Source organism: Populus euphratica, unplaced genomic scaffold (assembly GCF_000495115.2).
Source record: "Populus euphratica unplaced genomic scaffold, PopEup_1.0 scaffold18.1, whole genome shotgun sequence".
Classification (NCBI taxonomy): domain Eukaryota; kingdom Viridiplantae; phylum Streptophyta; class Magnoliopsida; order Malpighiales; family Salicaceae; genus Populus; species Populus euphratica.
Window position 1 is genome coordinate 307,177 of NW_011499881.1, and position 19,207 is coordinate 326,383.

Consider the following 19,207-nt stretch of genomic DNA (forward strand, 5'->3'; position numbering starts at 1 on the left):
ATAATAACACTGTCCAGAATCTCAAAATACCATTAGGGGTCAGATTATAGTTTTCCCAAAGTTTAGGGACTAAACTGTAATTTCCACAAATTGAGGGACCAAAATGAATTTTCATCATCTTTAACCTTAAACCTAGAATTGTTCATAGATTACCTATTATTCTTTCCAGACTTCTAACTCAAAATTCACCATTTACACAAATCATAACTCAAAATCATCATCTTTACTTACAATCTTTCATAATTAACTAAATAATCAATTACCCATAGTAATCAACCCTATAACATTCAAATTAATTCATCAATTAACCCAAAACACAAATTTTCAAAACCCTAATATTTATCAAAACAAAAATTTAAAGTTTAAGGAATACATTTATACATTTAACAACCTAAATCTTACTTTTAAAGTTATTTACTCTCAATCTCTTCCTTTTCCCTTCTTGTCCCCTCTTTTCTCTTCTTCTTCTTCTTCTTCTTCTTCTTTCTTCTCCCTTCTCTTTCACAGTTTGCTCTAAAAAACACAGGTCCCTCCTTTTGTTCTTTTTGTTTCTTTTTCTTCCCATGTATATTTATTAACTATTATTCAATTACCACAATACCTCTCATTTAATTATACTTACTCTTTAAGCCACCAAGGGCTTGGCTGCCCTTTCCTATTAATTTTCAAAACATCACAGTAACTTATAAAATATTATTAATTATAATTTAAACTATTGAAGCATGGATTCAAATATTTTAATTATTATTTTTTAAAATAATAAGAGTGTCACTTTAAAACAAAAAAAGCATGACTTATTATTAATAATGATAATCTGAGATATAAAAATCTGTTTTATATCCATCTTTAAAATAAATATTAAATTATTAAAATCCAATCTTAAAATTAAATTTAAAATCTTTTTAGTGTTGTAAAGACATGAGATTAATATCATTATATTTGTCAAGAAGAACTTACCATCTTTCTTGAATATAATTATATAAATTGGTTATTGATTGACTTTTAAAATTGGAAACACTCCCTTAATATGTTTTTAAAATAAGAAACTCGGATAACAAAAAAATAAAAAAATACATTCAAATTAAAATAAAAAAAATACATAAACTCGATTAGAAATAAAATGAACTGTTTTTATACTCTTGGAATACATTAGCGTATGCTTAGTAGAATCAAACAAAATCACCTGATTACAAAGATTGAAGGATTACATTCTTGAATATTAAAATTGAGAGTAGAAGACAAAAACTCAAATACTGGGGCACCAATTATACCAAATATATATAGATACTGTTTGGTATATAGTATCAGTTTTTATTTTTTGTTCAATGATAAAATTTGTTTTGATTAATTAAATAATTTTTATTTTTTATACTGCATCGTATAATTGTGTTTCAAAATATTTTAAAAATATATTTTTTTTATTTATTTTGCATGTAAAATTCACATCTTAATAGTTTTAACTAAAAATATATATTTTTTAAATATATTTTTTAAAAAATAATAACTAAAAATATTTTTGTAATTTATTTTTTCAAAACTGTAACGATAAAAAATATTATAATATCAAATATATAAATAATTTTATATCAAAGAAAACACCACCCTTTTTAGATTTAAGAGTTCCATGAAGTTAATATGTTCATGAAACTTTTTTATTTATATATTGTTGAAACTTTTTTATTTATATTTGATTAAGAATTCTGTCCAGAATGTAATATTTGATTAAAATAACTTCTCACTGTATAAGAAATTTAGTATTTGATGTTAGGTAATGTGAAGGAATTCTAACAAAAACCCTAAATTGAGAAATTAAAATTGTTAAATGAAAAAATGTATACAATATTTTCACTTAAAAGCAAAATTAACACTAACCAAATAATTATCAGTCATCGCTACCTAACGCTAACACGAGCAGCGCGCACAGCTAGAGAGTCACTGCTTGTACTTTCCACACGCCTACGGCAACCCAGCACATGCCTTGCTGAGGTAAAAAGATGCAGGATTTAACTGGCATGAGGTGAGCCACGAGTCTATGAGAGAGGAGAATCCTTGCTGACAAAACCATAGCCGTATAGAATGTGACCCCATGCAAGACCACTAGCTGATCAACGGCCAGATTCACTTGATCATCTCTATGCGCTCTAAAGCCTTGTCGTTATATTCCTTGATAAAGTAAATGGATTCTGTGGGCATAATGTCAGGTCAATGGATTCCTAGGCGTGTGGGGGTTCACAGCACGGGTTTGTCCACCATCTCTCATCACAATTTGCTGTTTAAGTTGGTGATTGATAAGGGAAAAAGAAAACATGTTTCATAATTGTAGTTTAAGTTTGAACTGCATGTATCCCATCAAGAAGATTCAACAAAAGTATACTGATATCACTATCATAGTCATAGAAAACAGGCTGCAATATCCTGGTTTCCAAGAAAGTAAGAAGCCAACCTGCAATGTATTTGTAATAGAGGCCATGCTTCTTGGATGTTTCGAGTAGAGGAGCGGGAGGAATTGAATTACAAGTGGATAGTTCACACAAACACTAATCGGCCCACCAAGACTGTAGACGACTAATTTAATCAGCATTAGTGGACTGGACAAATTCTGATGATCTGGATATGCTTGCTTACTCAGATATAACGACAGGACAAGAACCGTGATAGTTGGACTAGTGCTTATCATTGTGCGTGTGCGTGAAGGGAAGCCATAAACTCGACTGAAAGTTGCGTTGATTCCACATGTAAAAATATATAAAAAAGCCCTAGAAAGAAGGAAAAATTCCTCCCGAGAATTTATTGCTGTTGAAAAAGCACTGCACGGTGGGTAATCCCTCTTGATACTCCGCCATCCCGAATAAAATGACTGAAAAAATAAGATATTTGTAATGGGAAGTTTATATAGATATAAAAAAAGAAAGAAAACTACTTACATTAAAGGCTAAATTGTATTTGGGAAATTCCAAATGAATTGTATAAAAGGAAAATAACAGGTCATAGGATAGGAGCATTTATGTCTGCGTAAACCACACCTATCATCACATCGGCAACACAAAAAATGAAATTCAGGAACCTTATCGTAAAGTAGATTATTGTATGGTGGGATTAAAGAATTACGTGTAAAAGAAGCAGGGAGAAACAAAGCTTATGTCCTTCAAATGGCAACGTAATTTAAGAGATCCTGATTCCTGACACTTATGAAAATGAATAAATAATTGTCTTTCTTAATAAAAGCGAATTATCTAGAAATTTTTAATGAGACAGTGCAGAGAGTATTTAGATTCCGGCCACATTGTTGTTCTGGTCCTTGTAAGTTTATGATCAAGACATATTCCTTAGACAAAGATTGTAATGATGCCATGATTGTGACTGGTTTTTTTTTTTTATATGTTTATTTATACGAATCTTAAGACTGGATATCTGACACCACTTGACTCCTTCCACCTAAGTCATCGCAGGATGTCATTGCAGGTCTTAAACATTGTCTAGACTCTGTTGCCATCCTTAAAGTTACACGTGCTTCTTACATGCTTTGGAGGCAGGGTTGCTTTCTTTCGAGACTCAAAGAAACCGATCCATTTCTTCCTTCTAATTTCGGAGAGGAGATTTTTAGTGTCATTTCTGTTGTTTTGTTGTCTCTGTCTTCGTGTCCCAACTGGGTTGTCATTGTTTTTATCGATAACATAGAGCAGGATGTTATTGCAGGTCTTAAACATTGTCTAGACTCTCTCTGGTCGTTTTCTTTCTAGGCTTCCTTTTGTCAGCTTTTGTCTTTGATTTAGTTTGTGTGAGAATTTAGTTGAAATGGGGATTTTTGAGCTGGGGACTAGAATGGAGATTTCTGTAGAGATTGTCTATGCAGCATTTTCCATTCTGTTAGTGGCATGGTTGCTGATAGACATCTTGAAAAGAAGGAGAGGTGGTGGTGATTTACGCTGCAGAGAACTCGAAGCAGCGAAACAATTTACAGTGCTGTTTACTATATTCACTGTTCTTCCTAACGTCATAATCTCGATCTTGTACCTTGGTTTTGGATTTTATGAGTATTGGGAACTAAGAATTATCACTTCTAAATCTGTTTTCTTATCTATGACTTGGATTTTAGCTACTCTAGTTGCTTGCTATTCCGAAAACAGAATTCTTAGAGAAGACAACAGGATGCCCTTGGTCATTATTCTTTGGTGGGTCTTTTACTGCATTTTTGATTCACTCTCTGTTTCCATTCATTTGATTACCCGTTTCAGTTCCATAGAATTGCCTTATCCCTGGCCTGAAGCTAATGTTGCTGATTTTGCTTCCTTACCACTGTTACTACTGCTTTGTTTCAATGCTGTAACATTCAGTTGTAGTATCAAGACACATGATGACCTTGAAACCCCATTGCTCCAAGAAAAGCATGAGAGTTTGTTCAAAGATTCAAGTTGTTATAGGAATGCTGGAATTTGGAGCAAACTTACTTTTAAATGGCTAAACCCGCTGTTTAGTAGCGGAAGGATAGAAAAACTGGAGCTATCTCATGTTCCTCCAATTCCAGCATCAGAAACAGCGAAGTATGCTTCCTCATTGCTTGAAGATTCGTTTGGAAAAAATAAAAAAGAGACTTTGAATTTGCCAAAAGCCATAGCATATGCTGTTCGGAAATCCCTGATTATAAATGGAGTTTTCGCAGGTATCTCTTTGCTTAATCTTCCATCAATCTATAGATTCTTAAAAGGTTTGTTGTGCTTAATTCTGTTCATCTTCTGCAGGAGTAAACACAATTGCCTCCTATACGGGTCCTCTTTTGATCACCAACTTCGTTAATTTTTTGTCGGAGGATCATGATGATTCAGGCCACATCCATGGGTTGGTTCTTGCATTCATCTTCTTTTTCTCAAAGACAGTTGAGTCCGTAACTCAGCGGCAATGGTACTTTGGTACTCAGCGTATTGGCATACGAGTAAGGGCAGCTCTCTCAGTACTGGTTTACAAGAAATCTTTATCAGTGAAGTTTGCAGGATCAAGCAATGGCAAAATTATAAATATGATTAATGTTGATGTAGAGAGAATTGGTGACTTCTGTTGGAACATCCATGGGGTTTGGCTGCTACCATTCCAGGTGTTTTTAGCCCTTGTTATCCTGTATATAAACCTTGGTGCTGCCCCCTCAATTGCTGCCCTCTCTTCTACAATTCTGGTGATGGTGAGCAACACTCCTTTGGCCAGTAAGCAAGAAAGGCTCCACTCCCGGATCATGGAAGCTAAGGACTCAAGAATCAAAGCAACTTCAGAGACTCTCAAAAGCAGGAGAGTCTTAAAACTGTATTCATGGGAACCAACATTTTTGAAGAAGCTTCTTCAACTTAGAGAGACTGAGAGAAACTGGCTGAGGAAATACCTCTATACTAGTTCAGCAATAGCCTTTCTGTTTTGGGCTTCACCAACTCTAGTTTCTGTTGTCACTTTCGGTGTCTGTATTTTATTGAAAACGCCTTTAACAACAGGGACAGTCCTCTCAGCTCTTGCAACATTCCGAATTCTGCAAGAGCCCATCTACAACCTGCCAGAGCTTATTTCCATGATTGCTCAAACTAAGGTCTCGATTGATCGTATCCAAGATTTTCTAAGTGAAGATGATCAAAAGAAGCAGATTCCTTATCAAACTTCTCAAGCATCTGACATTACTATCGAAATGAAGTGTGGAGAATATGCTTGGGAAACAATTGATCAAAACTCAACGAAACCTACCATCAAAATAACCAAAAACATGAAAATAATGAAGGGCTACAAGGTTGCAGTTTGTGGATCAGTTGGGTCTGGAAAATCAAGCCTACTCTGCAGCATACTTGGAGAGATTCCCATGATTTCTGGGGCAGGAGTCAAGGTTCATGGAACAAAAGCTTATGTTCCCCAGAGCGCTTGGATTCAAACTGGAACTGTGAGAGACAACGTGTTGTTCGGTAAGGATATGAGTAGGGAAATCTACGAGGATGTTTTGGAAGGGTGTGCTTTGAACCAGGATATTGAGTTATGGGCTGATGGAGATTTGACTGTGGTGGGAGAGAGAGGGATGAACTTGAGTGGAGGACAAAAGCAGAGAATTCAACTTGCAAGAGCTGTCTATAGTAATTCAGATGTTTATATCCTAGATGATCCTTTTAGCGCTGTAGATGCACATACTGGAACACATCTGTTCAAGGCAAGGATCTTCCTAATATTTTTCTGCTTTTTATTTATCTCTCGTGCAACTTTACTTCCTTGTCGGTATTCCCATCTTGTTTTCTTCATATTTGGAATATTTTTGTGCAGAAATGTCTCATGCAACTCTTGTCTCAGAAGACTGTTGTATATTCTACCCATCAACTGGAATTTTTAGATGCCGCAGACCTTGTTCTGGTACATAACCCGAAACTTCAATCAGATATTCAAACATATCAAGAATTTAGTCATCTCAAGCTCCTTTATCCATTACTTTTAAATGTGTATTTATAGGTGACGAAAGATGGTGTGATTGTCCAGTCAGGAAAATATGAAGATTTGATTGCAGATCCCACTGGTGAACTTGTTAGACAAATGGCTGCCCATAGAAGATCATTAAACCAAGTGAATCCACCCCAAGAAGATAACCCATTAACAGGTGGATCATCTCAGTTAAATCAAAATGAAGTTACAGAAGAAAATGTTAAAGGGCCAACTAGTACTGATAGATTTTCGAAGAAAACTCAAGAGGAAGTATCTGAAACTGGCAGAGTGAAATGGAGTGTTTACTCAACCTTCATTACTTCAGCTTACAAAGGAGCCCTTGTTCCAATCATCCTTCTTTGTCAAGTCCTTTTCCAGGGACTACAGATGGGAAGCAATTATTGGATTGCATGGGCGACGGAGAAGAGTCACAACGTCACCAGAGAGAAGCTGATTGGCATATTCATTTTGTTGTCTGGTGGAAGCTCCATCTTTATATTGGGAAGAGCAGTTTTGCTGGCAACAATTGCTGTTGAGACTGCTCAGCGTCTTTTCTTTGGGATGATCTCGTCTATTTTTCGAGCTACTATCTCATTCTTTGATGCCACACCTTCAAGTAGGATCCTCAGCAGGGTTAGTTTTTTTAAATTCCAAGTTCAATGCTCTTTGCTTTGTCTAGCATCTTTACATGCTTCCGAGAAACAAAAACATTTTTCTTGTGTGTTTGTCCTAGCAGTCATCTACAGATCAAAGCACAGTAGATACAGACATCCCCTACAGATTGGCTGGATTGGCATTTGCCCTAATCCAGCTATTATGCATCGTTATCCTTATGTCTCAGGTGGCTTGGCAGGTCTTCCCTATCTTTCTTGTCATACTAGGAATCTCCATCTGGTATCAGGTAAAGCGAAAATTCTGCTTCAACTTCTTATCATTTTTACATTACATTAAACCATATCATCCTGATGAAGAGACATTTGGCAGCTTGGCAGTATCATGTGGAGAAACATAAATATAATTTGCATTAATTTCTTCGTTGGGTGATCTCCCAAAGCTAAAATTCACTAAAATACAAGAACAGTTCTTTATCATTTATGCCGCACCAGCCAACGAGAAAATGCACGAATATTTTTAGTCCAAACCTTAGATGATTCATGCCATTCAACTCATATCTAAACATTGCGGTGCTTATCAAAATTTTCTGCAGGCTTATTACATTAAAACTGCTAGAGAATTAGCCAGGATGGTTGGAATCAGAAAGGCTCCTATCTTGCATCACTTTTCAGAATCTATAACAGGAGCAGCGACAATTCGCTGTTTCAATCAGGAAGAACGCTTTCTGATGAGAAGCCTTAGCATAATTGATGATTATTCTCGCGTTGTCTTTCACAACTCAGGCACCATGGAATGGCTGTGCATTCGGATCAACTTTCTCTTCAACCTTGGGTTCTTTCTTGTTCTGATCATCTTGGTCAACCTTCCTAAGTCAGCCATTGATCCCAGTGAGCTCCTCTTATCCCACATCTTTAGTGATCCAACATCACGAGAAACTATGCACACCAATTTGCAACCAAGAATATTTGGAACTTTGTAAATGAATATCACAAATAGTGCCCTGTCTCGTGAATGATGGAAGGGCAGATACTTCACCTACTAGATTATATTAAGGAAGCTTCAGAGAAGAGAAGAAATGGAATAATGAAATTTGTCTAGCAGCACATATTTGAATCAACCATCTGTAGTATATTTATTTTTCACTGAGAAGTGAAAACAAGAAAACAAATCAAAGACGATGCTATTGCTTGTGATCAATTGCTCACTGTTGTAATAATCCCTAAGCATAGTTGTGGTTGATTGTTGATGGAACATGGAAATATAGACCATTAGAAGCATATTTACAACTTTCACTCATTTCCAGTTCTTTCATAGAAGCTGAAACGTAAACAATTTTATTCTTTTAGTTTAATGGTTGGTTGAATGGATCTCAGGCTTGGCAGGGCTCGCAGCTACCTATGGTCTGAACTTGAATGTTCTTCAGGCTTGGGTTATATGGAACTTATGCAACGTTGAAAACAAAATGATTTCAGTTGAAAGAATTCTACAATTCACTAACATACCTAGTGAAGCTCCTCTAGTGATTGAAGATTGTCGGCCGAAGCCTGAATGGCCAGCGGATGGAAGAGTTGAACTTAGAGGCCTTGATGTTCAATATAATCCTTCTCTCCCAAAGGTTCTCAAAGGGATAACTTGCACCTTCCCTGGAGGAAAGAAAGTCGGTGTTGTGGGCAGGACAGGAAGCGGAAAGTCTACTCTGATTCAAGCCCTCTTTCGAGTGATCGAGCCCTCAGGGGGACAGATTCTTATTGAGGGACTGGATATTTCCAAGATAGGTTTGCAGGACTTGAGGTCTAGGCTTGGTATAATTCCTCAGGATCCCACATTGTTTCATGGAACTGTAAGGACTAATTTGGATCCTTTGGAGAAACATTCAGATCAAGAAATCTGGGAGGTAGAATCAAAACTCTTTCTCACTGAAATAGGATTTCAATATACGTTGTTCACTCAGCCAATCTGCCTTTACAGGTTCTCAACAAATGCCGCCTTGCAGATATAGTGAAACGAGATAAAAGACTTCTTGATGCACCAGGTACATATTCCATTCATGTAACGAACCTTTTAGTCGTTTTGCTTTCATTTTCAGTTTTGTATATTCAATTTCTTGGGTATTGAATGCTGGAATCTGGGAATGGATCAGTTTCTGAAGATGGAGAAAACTGGAGTGTTGGACAAAGGCAGCTTGTTTGCCTGGCTAGGGTGCTGCTAAAAAAAAGGAGAATTTTGGTGTTAGATGAAGCCACAGCTTCCATTGATATAGAAACAGATAATATCATTCAAGGCACGATACGAGAAGAAACAAGTAGATGCACGGTCATCACTGTGGCACATCGAATACCCACTGTTATTGACAATGACTTGATTTTGGTTCTGGAAGATGGTAAGGCAAACTTTTCCAACATTATAAATTCCTGTGCCTCTAGCAATAGATTAAACTCACTTCCAAGAATTCAAGGTGTTTGCTACCATGTCTACAGTTTAATGCCCCACTAATTCTATCATATGGGAAACACATGGATCTGAAAACTCGAGAGCAATTCTTTTCTTGATTTTTACCTCGAAATATTACATGCTGAGAGAAGATTACATTGTCTGTCTGGAATGAAAAGGAAAAACGGAAATAAGAATCTCAAGATGCTCTATTTCCACAAACTCCATCATTAACATTAGAATTCAGAGAACATAAAGTGGCATAGCGAATCATCAATATGTGGCATGTACTTCTTTTATATTCCTTAAATCATTTGACTATATCTCTGCCAATTTCTTGATTAATACAGGCAAGGTTGTACAGTATGATTCCCCAGTGAAGTTGCTCAAGGACAACTCTTCTTCATTTTCGAAGTTGGTCGTAGAATTCTTGAGGAGATCAATCCAAGAGTAACTACCATAAGGATCTATCTCGACAACAGTGGGGATTAAGCATCTCAGTCCTTTTGCCCTCAACCACAGGTTAGAGCCCGGTCATATATTTCGTTGGGGGATACTATACGATCAATTAACATGGCAATCGAACCCTGAGAAGTTCTAGCTGGAGAGGTGGGCAAAGGTCTGAAGAACCACGGAAACCTCTACCATAATGAGAAATTAGATCATGTAATCCTAAAGATGAAAAGATACTTGCTCTCTAGCTACAAAAGACACTTGTTCCGAACAGAAGTTTGAAGGGATTTTTCAACGAAAAGATAGGGTGAAAGCTTCAGCAGCGGAAATTAACAGAAGTTTCGAAGATCACTGAAGCACATTCCCAGTCCTTTCACTTCCAATTTGAGTGCAGACCTGCTGATCTTTGAATTTCCATTTATTTCCTTGTTTGATTTGTTGCTCTCATCTCATACAGGGCATTTCCGTGGCTGCTCAAATCAATCATGATCCAGGACTTTCAAGCGCGCCATCTGAGCGTTTGGAATGCTAGGCATGAATAAAGATATATTCATCACAGGCTTTGAAGCGGTGATGTCCCAAGTGCAGAGGCAGAAGAATAAACTGGAAACCTCTGTCCTCTAAGCACATACTATTGATGTAAACTAAAAATAATTTGTGAGCCATATTTTTTTCCGGAAAGTAATTGAGGATGCAATGCTGAGAAGCAACACCAAAAGTCACCGGCTTGTTCATCATGGCATGATTTCTGTTTCAAGAAATTTGTATCTGTAATTTCCACTTTTCTTCTTAATCTATGAGAATGGGATTCAGTAGTACTTGGTGTAATTAAACTTGGAGGTGGAGGATATCGATCCTCATCGGCAATCTTCTTAGCATGCTGGTGTATCAATTTCATTTATGGTAGGCTCCCAATTGCCAGGAAAGCTTAAAATTTTTGTTTGATTGGAACCAATCCACTGGAGAGAGGGGTGAAAATCAATGTAAATGGATGTGTGAAAGGAAAGACCAACACTGCTGGTGCTGCCAGGAAATGACGACGCACATCAGCTCATTGTGGATACCCCAGTTCCGTGTGATCGTTTTCAACCTGGGCAGAAAATTTTCAGGCATGTATAATGACTGCTACTATTCAGACAATGAGAGATTATGACAAATACATGTCTGCAGAGAACGAATTGATACTGTGGCTATCATCAACCACACCAGTATCTTTCTGGATCTGCTAGGCAAATTTGCTCTCAGCAGGTGAAAAAGAGTTCAAGCCCCGTAGAAACAAGTGTTAAATCTTGTACTGGACTAACAATCAGTAATCGAAATCGAGAATCAATTATCGCACAATAACTGGAAGTATACGAAAGAATAAAGCTAAAATTCGGAAGAAAAGAAATTTGAAGATGAACAATATTAATTATTCAATAATGTTTTAATGATAATAAAAAAAGTATCAAATCAAAAATCTGTAGTAAAAAGAAGAGGAAACAAAAAATATTTTCGTTGCTCTTCTTTCTCCAAATCTCGGACGTGAAAGATGCCAACGGTTTTAGTTAGTTGGAGGATCTGGGTCTGAGAAGAAACCGTTGATAGATGGCATGATCTGGGGGGTTTTGTTTCGGACAAACTTCCGAAGACCATGTTCTGCATATTTCTCACCCTCCTTAAAGTTGTCGAGCACTCCTGCAGCCCTGTTCTCTTTGGTTACCCTGAGCCACCGATTCATTTCAATATAAAATATAATCAGCAAAACCACACACTCAATAATTCCTGAGATTCATCAACATCCAACCAGCATTACCTCACTTCAGGATTGGTGCATATATTCCTCACAAGTTGCATCGCACAAATCCCAACTGCCACGCCAACAGATGCGAATAGTGGAAACACCTATTACATGTTCATCAAAAGAAAATCAATGGATCTTTATCTAAAAACCCTCAGACCTTAAAAACTGTAATGAATAAAATCAAGTGCAAGAGATTCCATTTCATATGGAACGTTTTAGTGTCTTCTTTTTACTTATTATTTCTGATGATCAAAATTAATTAAAGAGAAATAGAAACACGACTGCAATGTTACGGTTGGAAAGCATACCTCAGGCCTAATCCATCTTGAGGAAGCCATGTTAGAATGACCGCAGGAGAGGACAAAAAGAGAACCCCTCTTCTCCTAGATAGTTAAGCTTTGAGAGAAAGAGAAAACAACAATAGGAAAGTCTGAAATGGAAGTTATTTGTGATATTAAGAGATTTTTGTATTGGAAACAAACGGCCTAAAATTCAAGAGATGGAATAAAGTGCGTGAGGTGAGAGGAAAGGAAAAGCGACAGGTCAACGTTGATCAGCAAAAACCCACCTGCCATTAAAGAAATTACTTGCCTTTTCTTTTCCTTCACTTCATAGCCTGGCGTTTCAAGTCCACATGCACCGTCTCCTGTCTCCCCGCGTATTTTCTCCACTCATTCCGCGCTGACCAAAAACACCGCGCCTTCTTGATTAGCTTTCACACCTGGATGATACTTTAATTAAAACATTAATATATTAATGGTATCGCCGAGATAACAACAGTGGTGTCGTGGTGTAGTTGGTTATCACGTCAGTCTAACACACTGAAGGTGTCCGGTTCAAGTCCGGGCGACGCCAAACTTATCACTTTCAAATTTTTTAATTTACATGTTATATATTAAAATATTTCTTTATTTTATAAAAATAATTTTTTACATCAAAATAATTCAAAAAATTAAAATAAATAATTTTTTTAAGAAACATAATTTCAAACAAAAAAAAAAACTGTACTAACTATTTTTCTTATTCTGAAGAATTATTTATATATCAGAAGGAATATTAGTGCATATTGTTTCTTGCATGACGTTAGGTATCAGAATAAACAATTTATCACTTTTTTAATCAATCAATTTATAATTGAACAATGAAATAATTCTTTTTATTAGATAAATTGGTAGCTTGTCGTTTCATTCTTAAAAAAATTTATGAGAATTCATTTTGAATATATATAAAGAAGGGGAAAAAAAATTTGATTTGAACTTATTGCAATCATTTCTATAATGTGGACAAAGACAAGAAATATGCCTCGTGTTTATGCTTAAAGTGTGTTTCTTAAATTACTGATCTCATAAATTAATATTTTATCTTGTAATGAAAAATAAATTTTAAACCTCAATTATTGAGTAGAAGGTTCAAATACATGATTATAACTTATTTATAGTGATCAAGACTTGTGTTAATATTTCACATTCAAAATGGTAAAATATATAATATAAATCTAATAATTTTATTTTTTTTAGATTTAGTTATGTATCAAATCCAATCAAATAAAATTCTTTATCAACCTTCTTAACGCATCGACTTAAGGATTAGCCGGGTGCTAAGCCTTGTTGGACACAGATATTATGTGCTATTAGATCTAATGTTTTTGGATTAGGTTATGTGTCAAGCTTAAATGAGTAAGGATTTGACTCGCTGCTATATTCATTATTCCAGGGCTTAGCGTTGTGCCAAGCATGGGATAAAGACCTAAAGATTATTATAGGCCTCGTAGTAGTCAAATTAGCTCTATTTGCTTATTTTTATTAATTTTTAATATAAAATACTAATGTCATGAATATTTGTCACTCATTCTTCATTAATGTTAATGTTATGAATATCTTAATCCCTATTAAAATTAATATAAAGGATATCTTATCTTATATTAATGGTAATGTCATGAATATTTATTTCAATAAGTGATGTTAATGTTAATGTCATGAATATTTATTTCAATAAGTGTTATAAGGATATAAATATTTCTTAAACTCTCAATAAATATCTTTTGCTTATGGTTTAAAAGTATAAATATCCCTAAAATCATATAAATAAAAAATTTATAATTTTTATTCTCAATAAAAATATATATTTTAATTTCATAGTGTTTACTATATTAAAATTAAAAATAAACACTTTTTTTTTAAAAATAAATTTATTTTTTTTGTGAAACCACTTATTTGAAGGTTAATGATTTTATCATGTGGGGTTCCAAACCCCTACTAAAAGAGATTGCTTAAAAAAAATAAATGTTTATTTTTTTGTGAAACCACTTATTTGAAGGTTAATGATTTTATCATGTGGGGTTCCAAACTCCTACTAAAAGAGATTGCTTTGTAGATTACTGGCTCTCTATATAAAGCTTTAAGTTCCTAAACAACACAGAATAAATTATTTTGCTAAAACCTGTGATAAACACATAATATAACCGTTAAAAAATATATTTCTAAACACTTTAGATTTTGGAATATTATTCATTGTTGTATTTACTTATTAAATAATTTATATTTTTTTATAGGAGTTACTTATTTTATATTAAATTGTGTATTAAATGGTAATAAAAATTCAATATTTACATGAACTTGATATTTGTTATTTTATTGCTTATTTATCATTAAATATTGGACCACGTTTATTTATAAGAAATACTCAAACCATCTTTACTGACATTTCAAACACGTGTTGATAGAAAAGTAATTTTTCTTTGGATGTAAAAAATAGTCAACAAATATTTATTTCGAATCACCGAGATTGTTCTCCGAATAGATTAACGGTAGCAAAGCATGGAAACTCGTGCCATGGAAGGAGGGAGTTGTAAATTCCACCTTGTTTACCCAGTCACCACGCAAGCTGAGGCTCATGAAAGCTGATATCAGCAAGCAGCTGAGAGCTCCAGCTAGCCCTCGACCAGAACTCTCTTTTGATCGGGGGCCGCCATCTTTGAGCGGCCGGACATCACTCCGAACAGTCCCCCTTCTAGAACACTAAAACTCCCACTCTCAACAAGAGGTGTGCAATACACCTCCCTCCAGAACCACGTCTCTCATAGTTAACCAACCACTCAAAACTAACTCCAGACAGCTCAAATCGCGTGAAGTTACTTTCGTGTCGCCCACGACAGAGAGAGGAGGAGGTGTTCGTTATTGTTTTCGAAAGTGCAGAGAAGTGTTAAAATAATATAATTTTTTAATTTTTAAAATTTATTTTTAATATTAACCTATTAAAACAATTCAAAAAATCAATTTTTAATAAAAAAATAAGTTGAAATTCAGAGAAGGAAGAAGAAGAAACCGTTAACGTAACGTAAACGCAACTCTCTCATGAACCTTTAAAGCTCAGTTTCTTGTAAAATCTCTCATCTGTTTTCCGTTTCGACTAACAACAATGGGTAAGAACGCCGCCCTCTTCACACCGCAATTTCTCGTTTGATTTTCTCGTGTTGTTTTAATTTTAATTTTAATTTTCTCTGGATTTGATTTCTCTTTTTCTTGAACACAACAGCATCCGATAAGAAGATTAAGATCGGTATCAACGGTATTTTTCTTAATCTTTCTGACATCTTTTGATTTCTTTTTAACATACATTGGTTTATAAAACATTAAATAAAATAAAATGTGCATAGGATTTGGAAGGATCGGTCGTCTGGTTGCAAGAATTAGGGGTGTTTATTTTCGGTTCGATTCGGTTTTTATCAAAAAAAGTAATCAAACCGAAAAAAAAAATTTAAAAAAAAAAAACCGGAAACCGGGTCTTAAGATCGGTATCAACGGTAATTTTCCCGATCTCAAACATGTTTTTTTTTTTTAATTTCCGGTAAAAGGAACAAAACATTCATTTATTAACGTTAAATAAAATAAAATGTTCATAGGATTTGGAAGGATCGGTCGTTTGGTTGCTAGAGTTGCTCTTCAAAGAGATGACGTGGAACTTGTCGCTATTAATGATCCTTTTATCACTACTGACTACATGGTAAAATCTTATTTTTGCCGTTGTTTTACGGGTTCTTTTTTTAAAATAAAATAAAAAAAACTAGCATAATTTAAAAGAAAAATTAATGAAATAGCACTAACGAAGAAATTTCTTTTTAAAAAAGAAAGTACAGTAAAAAATCCACAGTTACCACCTAAAAGTTTTTGAAAAATCGCTAGAAACAGCCGGTGAGAATTATAGTCTTATATATATATATATATATATATATATATATATATTTATGTAAATGTGTTTTCTTTTAAGGGTAATTTTGAATTGTGTTTCAAATAATATTTTTTTTAAAATTGATTTTCTGAAAATTATTTTTTTTATTTTTTTTTATCATTTTGATAACTTAATATAAAAAATATTATTTTAAAATATTTTAAAATAAAAAATATTTTTAAAAATAACCTCTATTACACTACCTAACATCCTCCAAATAATTATATATAATTTTTAATATTATGTTTTTCAAATACTATAAATTATTATTTTTCAAAATCTATTTTCAAGAAACTATTTTTTCAAACTCTTTAACACCTTCTACTATTACTATGAGTATGATTCATATTTAAAATTTTATTTGAGATTGTTTTAAAAGTGCGCTGATTTAAAAAATATTAAAATATTTCTAGTACTGTTTTTCAATAATTTTAATATATAAATATTAAAAATAAAAAAATTATTTAAATTTATTTTTAAAAAATATTACACATAATGTCAAACATATACTTAAATAAACTTTGATATTGAATAGGCAAGTGACATAGTATTTTAAAATATTTTTTATTTAAAAATATATTAAAATAATATATTATTTATTTTTTAAATTTATTTTTAATATTAGCATATTAAAAAATTAATTAAAAATTTAAAAATATAATTTGAACACAAAAATAAACATAGAGAGAAAAATCCCTGATTCTCGTTTTTTATTTATTTTTTATTTGTTAATAAAATGTTTTGTTTTTCTTTGTGTCGTAGACATACATGTTCAAGTATGATACAGTTCATGGCCACTGGAAGCACAGTGAACTCAAGATGAAGGACGAGAAGACCCTTCTCTTTGGTGAGAAGGCAGTCACTGTTTTTGGTGTCAGGTAAAAATAAAAGTACTACTGTAAATATTAATAGTAAAATTTATTTATCTTGCTGTTTCTTTTATTTTTTTTATGGGATTTGATTTGATTTGATTTTTTTTTAATGTTTACTCCTATTTCTGATTGGTAGAAACCCAGAGGAGATCCCATGGGCTCAAGCTGGTGCTTAGTTTGTTGTTGAGTCCACTGGAGCTTTCACTGACAAGGGCAAGGCTGCTGCTCGCTTGAAGGTTTCTTGTCTTCCCCTTTCCTCTTTTTTTGCTTTAATTTAATACAGAAAAATCCAGAATGTTTTGAATTAGAATCTATGTTTTTTACCTTAAACAAAATCTGTTGGTTCAGGGAGGTGCCAAGAAGGTTGTTATCACCGCCGTCAGCAAGGATGCGCCCATGTTTGTTGTGGGTGTCAATGAGAAGCAGTACACACCGGATCTTGATATTGTCTCCAATGCTAGCTGCACTACCAACTGCCTTGCCACCTTGGCCAAGGTATTTATCTATCTCGACGAGTTCATTTATTTGTAACTAGCCATAGGTAATGGGCTACTTATTTAACAATCATCATCTTTGCCCCATGATTTACAGGTTATCCATGAGAGGTTTGGAATCGTTGAGGGTCTCATGTCGACAGTTCACGCGATTACTGGTGAGCTTCTCTACATGTTATATTATATATCCTGATTTATCTTGTTGGTTTGGCATTTGGGTTTGAAAATATTATCACTCTGATGCTCTATATCCATATAATTCAGCCACCCAGAAAACTGTTGATGGTCCATCAAAGAAGGACTGGAGAGGTGGAAGGGCTGCTTCCTTTAATATCATTCCCAGCAGCACTGGAGCTGCCAAGGTAAGGATTTTTTTGGGGGGAGATCATTGTTCGCTTATAGTTTATTGCGGAATCAATGCACTGACGGCCCTGATTCTGCTTCGTGCTTTGTCTATCCCACAGGCTGTTGGAAAGGTTCTGCCAGCACTTGATGGGAAATTGACTGGAATGTCCTTCCGCGTTCCCACTGCTGATGTCTCTGTTGTTGACCTCACTGTCAGGCTTGAGAAGAAGGCAACATATGAGGATATCAAATCTGCTATCAAGTAAGGCGCTTGTTTGAATGATCTTCTAGTCAAAATCTTTAAGCTTATTTATATTCTGATTTTATTCGTTTACTTTGATGATCTTCAGGGAGGAGTCTGAGACTAACCTTAAGGGTATCTTGGGTTACATTGAAGATGATGTGGTGTCTACAGACTTCATTGGTGATAGCAGGTAAAGGAAACGACTGTGATGTTGTCTTGGTAGACTACATGGATTGTGCTGCCCAGAACACATGATATCTTTCTTTATATTGGCTCCAATGGTCGTGTTTCACGCTGCAGGTCAAGCATATTTGATGCCAAGGCCGGAATTGCTCTGAACGATAACTTCGTCAAAATTGTGTCTTGGAATGACAACGAATGGGGCTACAGGTACATCTCTTTCTTCCTTTCCCGATTTAGCATTCATGCTCCCTTTGGAATTGTCTCCTCCAAAGGGCTTGAAGGATTTGCAGCAACTGATACATGATTTCCATTCTCGCAGTTCACGTGTGATTGACTTGATCGCTCACATGGCCAAGACTCAAGCTTGAAGCTGAAGCAAGAATGAGGATTTGAGGCTCTTTTTTCTGTAATGTGGTTCATGAGTACAAGGTTATAGATTATGTCTCGAATGTTTGAAAAATAAAATAAGAATCGAGTCTGTGTCTGAGTCTGAGTCTTCTGATATTGGTTCTGGATATTAAGCAAGGGCTTTCAAAGCCATACCAAAGCTGTTAAAATACGAGCATCAGATGGTTTGTTTTCTTGTTTCGCATTTGTTTTTCTCGCACTCTCCTTTCCTCTGCTGGTTTGCTTTCTTACTTTGATGATGGCATGAAAATGCTTGGATCATGAACAGAGAGGCTCCAGCAAGATGCTGAAGAGGACTTTTGTACTAAATTTATGAGACTAATCATTTATTTGTCCACCCAACATTACGAGAAAGAAATATTTATGATTTATTGTCGGATTTTAGACCAAATAGATTTTAGATTTTACTTCAATTCCTTTAGTTTGTGATTCCTTATGAAAATTGTTATTTAATCAATTTATTTTCTTATCCATTTTTATGAAATTTTATTTTATTTATTTTATTTTATTTAATATCTTGGAATAAAAACTTCTCAAACATGTTGATTTCTTCTTCTTCTTCTTTTTTTTAAAAAAAGTCTAAAGTTTATCCAATAGATTCTTATGATTTTTGAGTTATAGAAGCATTATTGTAAATATGTATTTAATCTAAAGGATATAATTATATTAAAAATAACCTATCCTTGTTTTTTTTTATAAGAAAAAAATTTATAAATAATTA

The 19,207-nt window shown here is 34.4% G+C and overlaps 2 protein-coding genes, 1 long non-coding RNA gene, 1 other non-coding gene and 1 pseudogene across 8 annotated transcripts in view; 3 read left to right on the top strand and 2 right to left on the bottom strand.

Annotated features, from left to right (window-relative positions):
- Window positions 1-18,697, bottom strand: part of LOC105129338 (uncharacterized) — a 19,999-nt gene extending 1,302 nt beyond the window's left edge. Inside the window, exons 1-3 of one of the 2 annotated variants that reach the window (XR_843045.1) lie at window positions 18,687-18,697; window positions 3,717-3,721; window positions 403-425 (exon numbers count right to left, since the gene is read on the bottom strand). This is a non-coding gene — a long non-coding RNA (uncharacterized LOC105129338). Of the gene's footprint in view, window positions 1-402; window positions 460-3,716; window positions 3,722-18,686 lie in introns of those variants that run through there. The other variant, XR_843044.1, reaches the window with a different exon arrangement.
- On the top strand, window positions 3,729-10,797 carry LOC105129337 (putative ABC transporter C family member 15). 3 transcript variants are annotated; one of them, XM_011031342.1, is made up of 10 exons: window positions 3,729-4,660; window positions 4,740-6,169; window positions 6,280-6,366; window positions 6,463-7,065; window positions 7,169-7,333; window positions 7,640-7,934; window positions 8,421-8,941; window positions 9,016-9,079; window positions 9,188-9,427; window positions 9,828-10,797. In XM_011031342.1, the coding sequence occupies exons 1-10, from the start codon at window positions 3,796-3,798 to the stop codon at window positions 9,929-9,931; spliced, it is 4,374 nt and encodes a 1,457-aa protein (XP_011029644.1). In that variant the 5' UTR covers window positions 3,729-3,795; the 3' UTR covers window positions 9,932-10,797. The 3 variants fall into 3 exon arrangements, with proteins under 3 accessions (XP_011029644.1, XP_011029643.1, XP_011029645.1); XM_011031341.1 differs by having other exon boundaries at window positions 9,188-9,920; XM_011031343.1 differs by having other exon boundaries at window positions 6,490-7,065; window positions 9,188-9,920.
- Window positions 11,369-12,390, bottom strand: LOC105129336 (uncharacterized). 2 transcript variants are annotated; one of them, XM_011031340.1, is made up of 4 exons: window positions 12,305-12,390; window positions 12,022-12,143; window positions 11,726-11,814; window positions 11,369-11,633 (listed from the first exon to the last, which is right to left on the bottom strand). In XM_011031340.1, exons 2-4 carry the CDS (start codon window positions 12,049-12,051, stop codon window positions 11,474-11,476), a joined length of 279 nt encoding a protein of 92 aa, XP_011029642.1. In that variant the 5' UTR covers window positions 12,052-12,143; window positions 12,305-12,390; the 3' UTR covers window positions 11,369-11,473. The 2 variants fall into 2 exon arrangements, with proteins under 2 accessions (XP_011029642.1, XP_011029641.1); XM_011031339.1 differs by having other exon boundaries at window positions 12,022-12,385.
- On the top strand, window positions 12,495-12,568 carry TRNAV-AAC (transfer RNA valine (anticodon AAC)). Its single transcript has one exon. It is a non-coding gene; the product is annotated as a tRNA-Val (tRNA).
- LOC105129335 (glyceraldehyde-3-phosphate dehydrogenase GAPC1, cytosolic-like) lies at window positions 15,076-18,670 on the top strand (annotated as a pseudogene).
- Window positions 18,698-19,207: the final 510 nt, after the last annotated feature.

What these genes read in the sequence shown, in the direction of transcription:
- LOC105129337 (XM_011031341.1), top strand. Translation starts at nt 3,796, where the DNA reads ATGGGGATTTTTGAGCTGGGGACTAGAATGGAGATTTCTGTAGAGATT. An exon ending in CAAGTAGGATCCTCAGCAGG is followed by an intron (nt 7,066 to 7,168) that starts GTTAGTTTTTTT and finishes TTGTCCTAGCAG; the next exon opens with TCATCTACAGATCAAAGCAC. An exon ending in TAAGTCAGCCATTGATCCCA is followed by an intron (nt 7,935 to 8,420) that starts GTGAGCTCCTCT and finishes AATGGATCTCAG; the next exon opens with GCTTGGCAGGGCTCGCAGCT.
- LOC105129336 (XM_011031340.1), bottom strand. Translation starts at nt 12,051, where the DNA reads ATGGCTTCCTCAAGATGGATTAGGCCTGAG. An exon ending in CAAGATGGATTAGGCCTGAG is followed by an intron (nt 11,815 to 12,021) that starts GTATGCTTTCCA and finishes AACATGTAATAG; the next exon opens with GTGTTTCCACTATTCGCATC. An exon ending in TGCACCAATCCTGAAGTGAG is followed by an intron (nt 11,634 to 11,725) that starts GTAATGCTGGTT and finishes TCGGTGGCTCAG; the next exon opens with GGTAACCAAAGAGAACAGGG.